The sequence below is a fragment of the Crinia signifera genome, chromosome 3, assembly GCF_055691185.1.
Source record: "Crinia signifera chromosome 3, ASM5569118v1, whole genome shotgun sequence".
NCBI lineage: Eukaryota > Metazoa > Chordata > Amphibia > Anura > Myobatrachidae > Crinia > Crinia signifera.
Genome location: NC_139219.1, coordinates 270,508,187 through 270,524,582, shown reverse-complemented (window position 1 = coordinate 270,524,582; position 16,396 = coordinate 270,508,187). Strand labels below are relative to the sequence as shown.

The window sequence follows — 16,396 nt, the reverse complement described above, 5'->3', positions numbered from 1 at the left end:
GGGTTTTGGTTTTGGATCTGGATCTCCCTTCGTGTTTTGGATCTGGATTGGTTTTGGCAAAACCACCCTTGTGGGTTTTGGTTTTGGTTTTGGATCTGGATTTTTATGAAAAAATGCTAAAAATGGCTAAAATAACAGAATTTGGGCCTGTTTTTGCCCCTAAAGTATTATTAACCTCAATAACATTAGTTTCCACTCACTTCTAGTAAATTTTGATCACTTCACAGCTTACAAAATTGTTTTCATTTACTGTAGTTGGGCCAAAAGGGTATACCGAGGTAGCTGGATGACTAAGCTAAGCAACAGCAGTCGGCATCACATACATGTGGACCTTACACTTCCAACCTGGCAGAGCGGCACTGCAGGGGCAGACAGGGTGGCAGTTTAATAAACTATCCCAAAAAAAGAGAAATGCTCCAAACAGCAAATACAAAGAGGTATCGGCCTTGTCATGACTGGTGGTAGCAGCTTCAGCACTCCCACTATTTCCTCCTCCATCATCCTCCAAAAATGTGTTTTTATTTTATTTATTACTTTTATTTATTTTTCTTACTTTACACTGGACACAGCCTGTCACACTGGACACAGCCCCTTGGACACTGGACACTGCCCCTGGACACAGCCCCTGGACACTGCCCCTGGACACTGGACACAGCCTGTCACCCTGGACACAGCCCCTGGACAATGGACACAGCCTCTGGACACAGCTCCTGTACACTGGACACAGCCGTCACACTGGACACAGCCCCTGGACAATGGACACAGCCGTCACACTGGACACAGCCTCTGGACACCGCCCCTGGACACAGTTCCTGTACACTGGACAATGGATATATGTCACGCTGGACACTGGATATATGCCGTCACACAATGGTTAGATGTCACACTGGCCACTGGATATATGTCGTCACACTGGACACAGAATATATGTCGTCACACTGGACACAGGATATATGTCGTCACACTGGACACTGGATATATGTCGTCACAGTGGACACAGGATATATGTCGTCACACTGGACACTGGATATATGTCGTCACACTGGACACTGGATATATGTCGTCACACTGGACACTGGATATATGTTGTCACACTGGACACTGGATATATGTCGTCACACTGGACAATGGATATATGTCACGCTGGACACAGGATATATGCCGGCACACATTACATGTCACACTGGACACAGGATATATGTTGTGACTTGTGACACTGGACACAGGATATATTGTCGTCACACTGGCCACTGGATATATGTCGTCACACTGGACACAGGATATATTTCGTCACACTGGACACAGGATATAAGTTGTCACACTGGACACTGGATATATGTCGTCACACTGGACACAGGATATATGTCGTCACACTGGACACTGGATATATGTCGTCACACTGGACACTGGATATATGTCGTCACACTGGACACTGGATATATGTCGTCACACTGGACAATGGATATATGTCACGCTGGACACAGGATATACAGATGGCGCCGGGCTTGTCTTTGCTGGGGATGGCGGAGGACTCGCCACCCGCCATCCCCCGCCCCGCGCCATCTGTATGTCGGAAGGGGACGCGCGTGCACGAGGTGCACGCGCGTCCCGTTCCGACGGTGCTTTTGCCCGGGTCCCCGCCGGCTTCCCCGGGTCCCCGCCGGTCCACACCGCCCCCCCGCAGCCCCCCGCAGCCCTGCCCGTCTCCCTGAAGCTGGAGACGGGCAGGACTGCACCCGCCGCGCCGCCTCGCCGCCCGGCTATTGAGACGCTCGTGCGTGGGAGACGCACGAGCGTCTCATTCAGCCAGAGCGCCAGATTGCTGGCGGATCGCCAGGGACACGGTCCTGGCGCTCCGCCAGCAATAATAAGGCCAGCTCCATCTGTATGCCGGCACACATTACATGTCACACTGGACACAGGATATATGTTGTGACTTGTGACACTGGACACAGGATATATTGTCGTCACACTGGACACTGGATATATGTCGTCACACTGGACACAGGATATATGTCGTCACACTGGACACAGGATATGTCGTCACACTGGACACAGGATATATGTCGTCACACTGGACACTGGATATATGTCGTCACACTGGACAATGGATATATGTCGTCACACTGGACAATGGATATATGTCACGCTGGACACAGGATATATGCTGGCACACATTACATGTCACACTGGACACAGGATATATGTTGTGACTTGTGACACTGGACACAGGATATATTGTCGTCACACTGGACACTGGATATATGTCGTCACACTGGACACAGGATATATATCGTCACACTGGACACAGGATATGTCGTCACACAGGACACAGGATATATGTCGTGAGTGACTCGTGACACTGGACAATGGATAAGATATAGGCCGTCACACTGGACACAGCCCCTTGTATTACTGCAGCCCCTGTACACAGTGTACTACTCAGCAGCACTGCAGCCCCTGCGTGTGAGCACTGCAGCACTGAGTTAGTTAGTTAAATCACAAAAAACACAGGGTTTAGGGCTAAATAAATCACAACAGGGCACGGGCCACAGGACAGCCCCTGGACAGTGGACACTGCAGCCCCTGCGTGTGAGCACTGCAGCACCTAGTTAGTTAAATCACACTACAGGGCTCAGGCCTATAAACAGTCACTGACTCTCAATACAAGTCTACAACACAGGGCAGTGAGGGCACAGGGCAGGTCACGGAGCACAGCACAGCACAGGGCAGTGAGGGCACAGGGCAGGTCACGGAGCACAGCACAGCACGGAGCACATGGCACGGAGCACAGCACAGGGCAGTGAGGGCACAGGGCAGGTCACGGAGCACAGCACGGAGCACATGGCACAGAGCACAGCACGGAGCACACGGAGCTTCCCAACCACCCTCTTCCCTCTCCAAGATTGGAGTGAAGATGGCGGGGCCAATTATAAGATCCCGCTCCCGCGAGAATCCGACAGCGCGATGATGACGTTCGGCCTCGTTATTGGTCCGGAATTCAGGCGGGAACTTCCGAGCCGGCTCGGATCTGACCCGGATCCCTGATATTCGGATCTGCCGGATCTCGGGGATCCGGACCCGCTCATCTCTTGTCTATATGTGAATAGGACATCAGTATTTGAAAGAAACATGTTATTCCCTGAATGTTAGGAATTTGCATTTAAAAAAAGTTCATTTTTGTAAGCAAAATCTTACATTTGTCTTTAAATATTTTAAAACATAATATAAAACAAGGGATAAGCTATTAAAACCTAGGTTGAACTCGATGGACACAAGTCTTTATTCAGTCTTATCTACTATGTAACTATGGGCCTTATTCTGGTTGATGCGGGAGGACCGAGTCCGCATGGTTCAGAGGTTTTTTCAACTGCGCATGCGTGCCATTGGCTATGCGCATGTGCGGCGTCAGCACACCGCTGACGAACGGACTGTCCTGACCAAAAATCCTATCCACAATCGCACGGTGACAGTGGGCGTGATGTGGCCGTTTTTAGGGAAGAGGACAGAAAACTGGGCAAACTGGGCTTATACCTGGGCGTACATGGGGGTGTGCACTCAAACTGCACAGAGGGACAACCGCCTCGCTCGGCGAGCGCACCGTGCATTTTTGGCCATAAACAGTCGGACGCCAAAGAGTGCTCAATACCACTCTTAGAGTTTCCGCCTGAGTGCGGACGCCCTGGTCTGCTAATTAACACCAATTACAATTAAATGGCATACACCTGACTGCAATATTAAGCAATGCTGCAGCCTATTAAGTGAAATGCCTCATTTCAGTACCTGCAAGCCAGACACAGCCCTGAAATACTTTGGAAGGTTCTCTTTCTACACTTCTCACCATGTAAAGGTTGGTTTATTTTTATGTAGTATTAATCCAATTAAACATGTTTCAATATGTACATTTATTTATTTTGTATACATTTACACCCTTAATGCAAGTGTGTTTCCCATATTTTGAAAACAGGATCCACAAATCATAGGAGTTGACATGTGTCAACTTTTTCACTGCAACACAAACATACAAGTCACATTACTTATTTTCACACATCTATCACGTCTAACAGCAACAATGTGTTTTTGGGTCACCTTTTCTACTTGCAATGTTTGTTAAATGTGTTATGCTCATGGACACGCTGAGTCTCCGAGTGAAAAAGGCTGAGATCCGTCCGAGCACAGTGGGGTATGCTCAAATGTACGCCAGATGTCGGTGGAAAAGGCTGAGATCTGTCCGAGCAAGGTGGTGTACGATCAGTGGCGTAACTATATATTTTGCGCCCCCCCGCCAAACTTTTTCGGCGCCCCCCCCCATACCCTTACCTGACAGAGCCCCATCCAGTCTCCCTCAGTCACCGCTGCGCTGCTCCAGTATCCGCTGCGCTGCTGCCCGGCCGCATCTGTCACTCGCTCCCGGCGCCGGCTCCTGCTGATAATGAAAAGTGACTCTTAGAAAATGGCTGCCAAAACTGTCTGCAATACGGGGGCAGCCATTTTCTAAGTGTCACTTTTCATTATCAGCAGGAGCCGGCGCCGGGAGCGAGTGACGGGACAGTGACCGCAGATGCGGTCGGGCAGCAGCGCAGCGGGTAACTATAGCACCGCAGCCCCCCCGGCGCCCATAGTTACTCTGCGCCTCCCCGCCACGGCGGGGGCTGCGGAGGCTTAGCTACGCCACTGTGTACGATCATATGTACGCCACTCCCCATTGTCAGTTGCTGACTCTGTCCATGCACGGCTGTGCTGTGGGCTGACACGCTCTCGCGAGAGAATACGTAATTTGCTCAGACGGACCATGCAAACGCGGTCCTCCCGCATCAACCAGAATAAGGCCCTATGTAACTATGTACAATAGGTTATATAATATATGTTTTTTTTCCATTATAGCTGAAAGCAAGGACATACTGTAAAGTTAATATATATCTGAGTATGAATTAAGTTTAGGCTCTTTCAACAGAACCTGGAGTGAATGGAATTTTGGTTCTTTAACAGAAACCTGGGGAAGGATGTAATACAGTCCAAGTTCACCATATGCTGGACAAATGAAACATTTTTTTTTTAACGGCAGTTCTGCAATGCATGGTTTTGCCTTGTAAATTATTGCCTCTTTAAGAAACCATCTGAGTACAGACAACATTCTGCACCCTCGGGCCAAACTCCATTACTTCCATGACCCCTGGGTTTTATAGTGTGCCGATGCCCGCCATATCAGATGTCCAAGAGGATTCACCTGCTGTGCCTGGTGTTTGAGAGGCATTATTTCATCTGAGGTGCCTGTGTTATCTGAGGCTTCTACTGTGCCCAAGGTCCCAGGACAATCTACTATGGTCGTTCTGTCCGAACTATCTGCCTTGACTACCAAAAAATCCAAGTTGTCTGCCCAGCCAACAGTCCAGGAGGATCAAGTTCAATTGGATTAATCTAAAGAGGCTCAGTTCATCCACTTTGATGGAGATCCCGCTTACTACCAAGTCCTAGCAGACGATTATTTAGACGCTATGAACTGTGACCCATCCTCCGGGGTCAATCTAGAAAATATCGTCAAATGTTTATTGATGTCCTTTAGAGGGGAAGCATTGGAACGGGCTAATCTACTTATGGAACATAATGACCCCAGACTCCAAGACTTAATTTCATTCTCAGGAGCCGTGGTGGATAAATTCAGATCTGAGAATCCTGGTGTAGGACCTTCCTCATCCTCACTTAAAAAGTGTCTTGGGTTGAAGGTCAGTCAGTTGGATAAAAAACATTCTAGAACTACCAGAGCATTCTCAAAAACCCAATTCCTCGGACTTAAGAGTTGGAGGTATGCTTCTTCCTGCTATCCGTGTAGGTTCTTCCAAGTTGGTGGATTCTCAAGAACTTCCTACACTGACCATGGACCAGGATTCAAGTTTAGAGTGTGGCTCAGATCATGATGTCACTGCTTTTCTGGGATGTCCAATATTCTCTACTGCCCGTTTTGTAAAGCCAAAGGCCACATCTCAGTCAACCGAATCCAAACAGTCTTCCAAAAAGAAGAAGCACCGCGGACTACCTTGAAAATTTTCTTGTGGGGTGTTCGGAGCACACTCCTAGAGTGGGGGGGGGATGTCATAACATTTAAGTTTGTTTGGTTCTTACCTGGTTTGTGATTTGTCCTGTCAGTTCAGCTCTGTTCCATGCTGCAAGGAAGTTCTGTGTGGCCTGAGCTTTGCTGATTGATTAATGCACCTGAGTGAGACATGCTCAGCTCTCACTGATTGAGGCACCTGTGAGACTCCAGTAATTAGCTCCCTATATAAAGCAGTCTCTGGCAGTTAATCACCGCCAGAGTATAGGCTCTCAACCTGCTCCAGCTTCCCTATTAGTGTGTTCCTTATTACCAAATACTGACTTCAGCTTGTTTCCTGACTATACTTCAGCTTAATCCCTGTGTACCATGAACCGTGAGTTATCCGTGTATGACCTCAGCCTGCCTTGTGACTACTCTTCTCCCTAATCCTTGTGTACCGTACCCAGTGACTACCAGTGGATGACCTTGGCTTGTCTTCTGACTACTCTCCTGCCTGATCCTTGTGCACCGTGCCCTATGACTACCAGTGTACAACCCGGCTAAGATGACTACGAGTAATCGAGTCCACACTACCTGTTTCCAGGAGTTTGCCAGCACCACATGGGGAACCTGTTCAAGGGACTGTGACCGGGGCATCCATAGCAGCAAAGCCCAAATCCCAACTGGAGGGGTCACTAGTAAACACCTATGGCGTGGTAAGATTCTGCACCCCTGTATCAGGTCTAGCCAATCCCTGGCCTGGTGACCGTCATGAGCCCGAGATCGTTACAAGATCCCATCTGTGGACAGAGCCGAACGCTGGCCCAGGGATCTGATTTAATCTTTCTGTGCAACCCTGGTACTTCTTCCCAAATTAAGGAGAAGGGGTGCTGAAACAAATACCATGTGATGCTGGTGAAGTGTGTCTCTTTTTTTCGATTATTTAACCTAATTAAAGTAATTACCCTTGCATTAGCCATATGCCATATGCAAACTGGAGTCCTGGGAAGAAGGCATGGATATTCTTTACCCTTTTCAAATTCACGTGCCTCTTTCACACCTACAGATGGGGCAGGTCTCATCATTGCAGGGGATGGCGATGGCAACGCCAGCCGTCATCCCCGGCCACCCGTCACCCGGGGTCCCCACCGCCTCCCCGCTCCGCCCCTTAACCCTGTCCGTCTCCCTGAAGTGGAGACGGACAGGGTTCCCATCGCCCTGCCGACGGAAACTGAGACGCGCGTGCGCGTGAGACGCACGCGCCTCTCAGTCAGATGGCGAGCCGGGCTGCTGGCGTATCGCCAGCGGTGACGTTCTGGAGATTCGCCAGCAAAGAAGAGCCCATCCCCATCTGTAACAAACTTTTGTACAGCAGCCGATTATCGATACACTACCCATGCATATGGACAGCAATGCGTGTGTGCGGTGCTTTGTAGCGAAGTGATCCTGCTATTTTTTCCTTCACTAGCCATTCACAAGGAGATTGACCTGACAAAAAAAAAAGAGAAAACTGCACTAGACAAAGTTAAACACTAATTATGTCAATTTATTTAAATATTATTCACCGGCCAGTGATAGCATAAATAATGCAATAATAAAATATAATTAGATGGTGCAATTAGCACTAGACACAGACAAACAAAATTTTACATAAAAATCCTATATAATATTATTAATATAGGTGGATTAATATATCACTGTGGGGTCTGTCACGTTAGTAGTCCTTTTGTTAGTGTCTTTAGTATTATTAGAAAGTCATTGTTAGCACAGTCCTTTTAGGTACAGCTTCATAGATGTTAGGGCTTTATTCTAGTTCACTCTTTCTGACAAAATCTTTCTTAGATGGACAAAACCAGAAAAGGAGGTATAGAAGACTGGAGGGTGCGGTAATTGTAGTATCGTGGTTAACACGTTTCCCCACCTGTGGTTACCGTCGGTGGCTTCCTAAGAACCTTTCAAGTGCAGTTATCTTTTACAAAAAGTCTGGCCAGACATTAAGTAACATCTATGAAGCTATACCTAAAAGGACTGTGCTAACAATTACTTTCTAATAATAATACTAAAGACACTAACAAAAAGGACTACTACCGTGACAGACCCCATAGTGATATTAATCGACCTATATTAGTAATATTATATAAGATTTTTATGTTAAATGTTGTTTGTCTGTGTCTAGTGCTAATTGCACCGTCTAATTATATTTTATTATTGAATTTTTTATGCTATCACTGGCCAGTGAATAATATTTAAATAAATATAAAAGAGGTGTATCAAATGAGGACTAGAAGACTGGTGCTTAAGGTAAAAGCACAGTTTATTTGCAACCTTGAGTATAGGTGTAACAGAAAGTAGGTATATAAAGTCAAAATATACACTGTCTAGTGCATATATCGTAAGTATTGGGGCTAGGGTGGGTGTCCCAAACACGTTTCGTCATGTTGAGGACTTTTTCAATGGTTTTAATTAATTACCAGATTGTCCGGAGTAATCCCGGACGGGTGGTAACCCTAACTTACATCTAAGTCTGTAAAAGACTGCTAGTGAATTAGGTTTGAAAACAAAAAGCATTTCAACAATGAACAATCATATCATTAACATTTGCCAAAAAGTAAGTGCTTCAAATAGTTATGCCTATTTGCATAGAACATTTCCTTTTTTCTAATGCATCATTTTTAATAGGTAAACATCTAAAGTACTCTCTGGCCCCCTACCTTTCTGTCTTCTAACAGTGTTCTTCTCCAGCTTCATCAAGCATAATTATTTAATGGCATTAATACATGCATTATTCATCATTAGAGATGTCTGAGCTATGTTTTTATGTGAATTGTTAGAAGATTTTTACCGTTTATTGTTATCCAATTATCCATGACAAAATTAAATGTGAATAAATATGTGTGTACTGTTATGGATTGTGCATGCCATAAAATCACTAAAGAGATTTCTAAAACCATTTAATCTGTTCTTAGTAAATGCAGCTAAAAAACTGCGTACTGTATTTAATGGCCTAATAATGCTAGACTTCCGAAACAGAAAACCGACACACAAATAAATGCATTCGATTGTAGACTGATGCTTGGAGATGGGAGCAGATATATTAATTCTTATTAAAACAGGATCAACTATTATTAAATCTTCATGTGCTCTGTGTCTGGGGGCCAGATCTACTAAGCTTGAAAAGTGATAAAATGGAGAGTGATAAACCACCAGCCAATCAGCTCCCAACTACTATGTCACAGGATGTGTTTTAAAAATCACAGGAAGGAGTTGATTGGCTGGTGGTTTATCACTCTCCATTTGATCACTTTTCAGGCTTAGTTCATCTCGCCCTGGATAACTTCAGTTTTTAATAAGTTTTGTATTTTAAAAATGTATTCTGAGTAAACCTACAGAAAATTCACGAGTCTCCTTCCACAGTTTAGAGTCTATAGGTTTATTATCAATTAATTTGGAAGATTCAGCCTTTTATGGTATTTTCTGGGCGTATGATGCTGTCTATTTTCAAAATCATTCATTATGCAAATGCTGAAAAGCTCTTTCATTTTGTAAAAGGTTACGGCTCTGGCATGCTTGCGATAAGTGCATTAGCCAGGGAAGAATTTGGTTGGAAGAAAGGCTTTCGACATGGAGCCTAAACATATTCATCAACATAACATCCTTCTTCTAATATCCAAACTACTGAACGCCAAAAGCTGCTGTTGTTTAGAAGACAAGGTGGGTTCCAGCTTTTTGTTCCATTTGGTTCCTGCCAGAGTATTATCTTTAGCTCCCCAGCCGCATTTCATGACAATTCAATTCTCATTTGAGAGACTTTCTCCTCAGTATCTCATATTGCCGGCACTGCTAGTGAGCAATCAGTGGTCACAGCCTGTGTATGTGTCTAATGCAGCAGGACAGAAGTCTTCATTTTTCAAGTGTTTCACTTTTATCTTTCCACCCCATAACAACCAAACAGTTTCTAACTATCATTTGAGAAAATGTGCTAGGCAAATGGTCCCTAGAATCTGATTGGTTATTATGAGAAACACGTCAACTTTTGCTTTTTAGATAAATCCCCCCCGTGATTTGCTACCACATAAGCAATATCTAATTGATACACAAGTATAGTTGTGGTTTCTGTTATGAATACTAAAGGCTAATATGCGGATGCTGATGCGGTGTAAATTCAAACATATTTGTAGGTAAGTTTAGTCAGAAATGTTGTGACCCGGGATGAAAGCGCTAAGGTCACATGTGCGGAGGTGTGGCTGTAGCTCTCTGGCATGATTGGGCCTTGGTAATTTGCATTTGCCATCCTCTATACATAGTGAAAATCTTGTTCTTGTCCCACAGGTTGTGACTTTAGATATGATGTTACAACATACTGTAGCCTAGATAACTTGAACATAGAACTATTTACATTGAATTTCCCAATGCAGAACTGATTTTTGCCACTGGAGTTTTTAATTCATTTTTTTTTATCTTAGAACTTGAGTCTTTGGTACATCTACTTATGATATGTACATATCAGTTTTGTATTTTGTTTACAAGAGCCTCTCGAATAAGTGAAGATCCCATTAGCAGATGACTACTGTACATGTAGTACAACGGTCCTCAGTTTCCTGGTGTGTTCTCTTTAATTATTTTATGTCTGAATATAAAACCGAATGTCTTTATACAAACAAAATTAACGCTGTAAGCCATAATAACAGGATATATAAGGAATTATATATAGGCCTCACATGTCTGATGGGAAGTTTGCCTCTAGAATTCAAACACAGAAATTAATTACAAACACTCACCATTTCTGTCAATAGCAAATGGCACGTCACTTGTGACAATCTCATAATTGCAGATCTGGCTGTATTGGGGAGAGCAGTCCTCATCCAATGCCTCCACTTGGAGAATGCTATCATATATTTTGCCCTCAGTCACGGTTGCTCTGTATGTGTTTTCTTTAAATACTGGGGCAAATTCATTGACATCATTCACTTGGATGTGGACCACAGCCCTAGAGAAAAGAAGGATGAAGAAAACAGCACATGAAGGTTATAAAGCACAGTCAACTTGTTTGATATGCATTAACATGTTACTGTGTACACAGCACAATGCTAACACTATATGGACAACACTCCCAGCCTTTACAATGATGAATTGGCCCTAGCCTGTAAACAAGAAATGGGACCCCCAAATGTATCTATCTACCTACAGTATATGTTTATCTATCCATATTTTGTATATTTCTGCATCGCGCATGCTCCAAAATGAGATGTCAGCAAGTACTTGAGATACGTTGTCTACATGTCATTCTCAACACTTAATGGCTGAAGAGGTAAAACTGGGTTTTAATGGAACCAAAGCCAACATGGATGTACTGGGAGTCTGAAGAACCCCAGAATTGTCTGGGATGGATGTAGCAATATACTGTATAGACTACAATAGATAAAGGTTATCTGGTTCCATCCAACCTGGTGGTTTTGCACCTCTTTCCTGTCTGTAGGCAATTGTTTTTCACCATAATAATCTCTTCTTCCATGGTGCAGTACATTATCTTTTGGCTAGGCTGTAAAGGGCATGCACGAGATCTCGCTATGATTGCCGGGAGCCAGTAGCCAGGCTAGCAATGTCCCTGCTGTGAGAAAAGGACAATGGTAGCCTGGAGCTGGCGAAGTGGCCAGAGTGGCTGAACAAGGATGCATGATGTATAACAGTCATACATTGCCCGGGCCATAAACAGGAGGGGGATTTAAAGGGACAGCCACGCCAAGCATTAAGCTGCGGGCTGTCCCTAGTGCACTCTTAATTCAATGAAAAAAAACATTAACACCCAAATAACTAGCGGTAATTGTAGCATAAGCACTTAAAGCTGGTTTATGCATCTACCCCATCATTATGTTTACACATATGATGTGCAGCCCAGTCCCCTCCTCTTTTCCCAGGATGTGTACATTGAAAGGAGCATACTACTTTGTTTATGGGCCAATGTGTGTATTCTTAGTTGAATTAATTTGTGAGATTCCCCAGAGATAGGAGATCAACACCTTGTGCTGAGGCGGGAAATGTGGTTGTAGACATGAAGTTATAGTCACCCAATACAAATCGCAAGCTGTAGCATGTAAATATGCACGCTTCGTTTGGTTAATTGATCTGTTTATAGATCAAACACTTCCATGGTCTCATCTCTATTTCTTGCAATGTGTTGAAATGAATCCCTGTAAAACGTGACTCTCAGAGGGATAAATTAATGTCATTATCACTCTATTATGTTTATGTTTTCAATTAAGTGCAAGTGGAATTAACTATATACTGTATAACACTGACATGTTTTCCATATCCAGTTAGCTGCCAAACACCCAGTTGTGTCACGTTTTCAATGTTATTAAATGCTGGTAGAAATGCATTTGGCCTGTATTTGTATTAAAAGTACTATGTACTGTTAAGTAATTTGGTCAGTTGAGTGGCCTCTAGTGGTCATTGGTGGTACTTCACCTCAGAGAGGTGAGGAGTAGTTAGCCATATATATATATATATATATATATATATATATATATATATACACACTGCTCAAAAAAATAAGGGGAACACCTAAACAAAACAATGTACTGTAACTCCAAGTTGATCACACTTCTGTGAAATCAAACTGTCCACGTAGGAAGCAAGACTGACAATCAATTTCGCATGCTGTTGGCCAAATGGAATAGACAACAAGTGGAAATTATAGGCGATTAGCAAGACACCCCCTGGTGACCTCAGACCAATTCTCAGCTCCTATGCTTTCTGGCTGATGTTTTGGTCACTTTTGAAAGCTGGCGGTGCTTTCACTCCAGTGGTAGCATGAGACGGCGTCTACAACCACACAAGTGGCTCAGGTAGTGCAGCTCATTCAGGATGGCACATCAATGCGAGCTGTGGCAAGAAGGTTTGCTGTGTCTGTCAGCATAGTGCCCAGAGCATGGAAGTGCTACCAGAAGACAGGCCAGTACATCAGGAGATGTGGAGGAGGCCGTAGGAGGGCAACAACCCAGCAGCAGGACCGCTACCTCTGCCTTTTTGCAAGGAGGAACAGGAGGAGCACTGCCAGAGCCCTGCAAAATGACCTCCAGCAGGCCACAAATGTGCATTTGTCTACTCAAATTGTCAGAAACAGACTCCATGAGGGTGGTACGATGGCTCGACATCCACAGGTGGGGGTAATGCTTACAGCCCAACACCGTGCAGGACGTTTGGCATTTGCCAGAGAACACCAAGATTGGCAAATTCCCCACTGGTGCCCTGTGCTCTTCACAGATTAAAGCAGGTTCACATGAGCACACAACAGAGTCTGGAGATGCCAAGGAGAACGTTCTGCTGCCTGCAGCATCCTCCAGCATGTCTGGTTTGGCAGTGGGTCAGTAATGGTGTGGGGTGGCATTTCTTTGAGGGGCCACACAGCCCTCCATGTGCTCACCAGAGGCAGCCTGACTGCCATTAGGTACCAAGATGAGATCCTCAGACCCCTTGTGAGACCATATGCTGGTGCGGTTGGGCCTGGGTTCCTCCTAATGCAAGACAATGCTAGACCACATGTGGCTGGAGTGTGTCAGCAGTTCCTGCAAGATGAAGGCATTGACGCTATGGACTGGCCCACCCGTTCCCCTGTCCTGAATCCAATTAAGTACATCTGGGACATCATGTCTCACTCCATCCACCAACGCCACAATGCACCACAGACTGTTCAGGAGTTGGCGGATGCTTTAGACCAGGTCTGGGAGGAGATCCCTCAGGAGACCATCCGCCACCTCATCAGGAGCATGTCCAGACGTTGTAAGGAGGTCATACAGGCATATGGAGGCCACACACACTACTGAGCCTCATTTTGAATTGTTTTAAGGACATTACATCAAAGTTGTATCAGCCTGTAGTGTGTTTTTCCACTTTAATTTTGAGTGCGACTCCAAATCCAGACCTCCATGGGTTAATAAATTGGATTTCCATTGATCATTTTTGTGTGGTTTTGTTGTCAGCGCATTCAACTATTTAAAGAACAAAAGTATTTAATAACAATATTTCATTCTTTCAGATCTAGGATGTGTTATGTTAGTGTTCCCTTTATTTTTTTGAACAGTGTATATACAGATTTCTTTCATTGCCAGCGCTTGCCAGAACCTCCCTGCTGGCGGAGAGGGACTCCATTAGACTGGGATGCGTGAGCGTATCACACACACACGTCCCAGTAAGTCGGCAGCTGGGCGGCGGTACCCTGCCCATCTCCGCTTCAGGTAGATGAGCAGGGTCAGGGGGGGTGCGGGGAGTCTAGTGTATACAAACTGCATCCAGCGGCACTCTCCAATGAAGCACTTGCACAAATTAAATTATTGTGCAAGTGCTTCATTGGAGAGTGCCGCTGGATGCAGTTTATATATATATATATATATATATAGAGAGAGAGTTTTTTTGAAAGGAGGGCACTAGGGAGGCCAATCCCAGGATCGGGATCGGCGGGATCCCGGGATTTTGGCCTAAAATTGCCTGGATTTGAATCCCGGGATTGAAGCTTCCAATCCCGGGATTCCAGGATTAGTAACCCCATTAGTTTTGGTTTAAAGCCGGGCAGCACTGAGCACCAGAATATGGCTCAGACGCTGCCCGGCTGACTGTTTCTTACCCCCGGTGCTGCTGTCGGGAGTTGGGAGGGACTGAGTGCTGTGCTGACAAGCATGGCGGCGCCCAGGCTGCGCAGCGTGAACCCGGACATCACGTCACGCTGTGCAGCCCGGCCGCTGATCTGCCTGTCAGCACAGCACACTGTCCCAAAGCCGGACATACGCCCGATGTGCCAACCCCAGCCTTCCGCCCACCCGCCGGAGATAGCCGTCCTGCTGCTGCCCTGTCACCACAACCCCCGCCGCCGTAAAAGACAGTGCGGGGGGCAGCTTTAGGAGAAATTTATATTGTCATCTGGGGGAGGGGCCGTTTTTTTTTTTTATTAGGGAGGCCAATCCCGGGATCCCGGGAATCCAGGGATTGAGCATTTTTCAATCCCGAATCCCGGGATTGAAAAAATGTCCCGGGATTGGCATCCCTAGAGGGCACTCACCAATTCGCAGATAAAATTTTCATTTTATTCAGTTCATTTAAAATATTGAACTCAAGTAGTTGTCATCAACGTTTCGGTCCGCATTTCAGACCTTCATCAGGACAAACATCAGGGCAACAAGAGATCTTACTCCAACAGAGACCTAATGGGAAATGGTCCCATGGTGAACCTATATACCCATCCAGACAGGAAGTGTCACCCACCAACCAATAGGATTTCAATCACTCCTACTCCACCTATTTAGGGGTATAAATCTATTTTAGAAACCATCAGGGTATATTTCACGGAAACAAGATGGCGGTGCGTTCCATTGAAATGGAACGCACGCCAGATCAGGTATCGGTGGTGTTTACCGCTGCCGTTTTACCTGCAAATTATGTGGTGTGATTAACAATACCTTGTTCTATACGAGGTGAATATACCCTGATGGTTTCTAAAATAGATTTATACCCCTAAATAGGTGGAGTAGGAGTGATTGAAATCCTATTGGCTGGTGGGTGACACTTCCTGTCTGGATGGGTATATAGGTTCACCATGGGACCATTTCCCATTAGGTCTCTGTTGGAGTAAGATCTCTTGTTGCCCTGATGTTTGTCCTGATGAAGGTCTGAAATGCGGACCGAAACGTTGATGACAACTACTTGAGTTCAATATTTTAAATGAACTGAATAAAAAGAAAATTTTATCTGCGAATTGGTGAGTGCCCTCCTTTCAAAAAAACTCTATTTGATGGTCTTGTGCCTTGGAGTGAGCACAACTGTGATGACCCAATGAATTGTGTGCGGATTCCAAAAGTATATATATATATATATATATATATATATATATATATATATATATATATATTATATATGGAAACTTGAGGTGATAGCACTCATTAATACTTGGAATTTGGACGGGTGCAGATCCTTTTGAAAATAATTTTTAAGGAAACATTACATCCAGAGGACATAGATGAGGCAGCACTCCTTTAGAAAATACAATAGAACTTTTAATTCATGTGGCAAAAGTTCATAGCCAGAGAGGACTGGGATGCAACTGATAGCATTATAAAGGCATGATAATCAGTGGATATAATCACCAAAGCGTAGCATAATCAGGCAGCAGTCAACTGAGCCGTTTTGGCTTATACAGCCCACCACTGGGTCAGTCCAGGATGAAGGCTGTATAAGCCGAAACGGCTCCGTTGACTGCTGCCTGATTATGCTACGCTTTGGTGATTATATCCACTGATTATCATGCCTTTATAATTCTATCAGTTGCATCCCAGTCCTCTCTGGCTATGAACTTTTGCCACATGAATTAAAAGTTCT

General features: G+C 44.9%; 1 protein-coding gene across 1 annotated transcript in view; it reads right to left on the bottom strand.

The window, feature by feature from the left end:
* The window catches only part of CLSTN2 (calsyntenin 2), a 741,013-nt gene that overhangs the window by 192,210 nt on the left and 532,407 nt on the right, over positions 1–16,396 (bottom strand). The window contains exon 4 of the mRNA XM_083178042.1: positions 10,810–11,018. Coding sequence (XP_083034168.1) covers positions 10,810–11,018 — 209 coding nt within the window. The remainder of the gene's footprint in view (positions 1–10,809; positions 11,019–16,396) is intronic.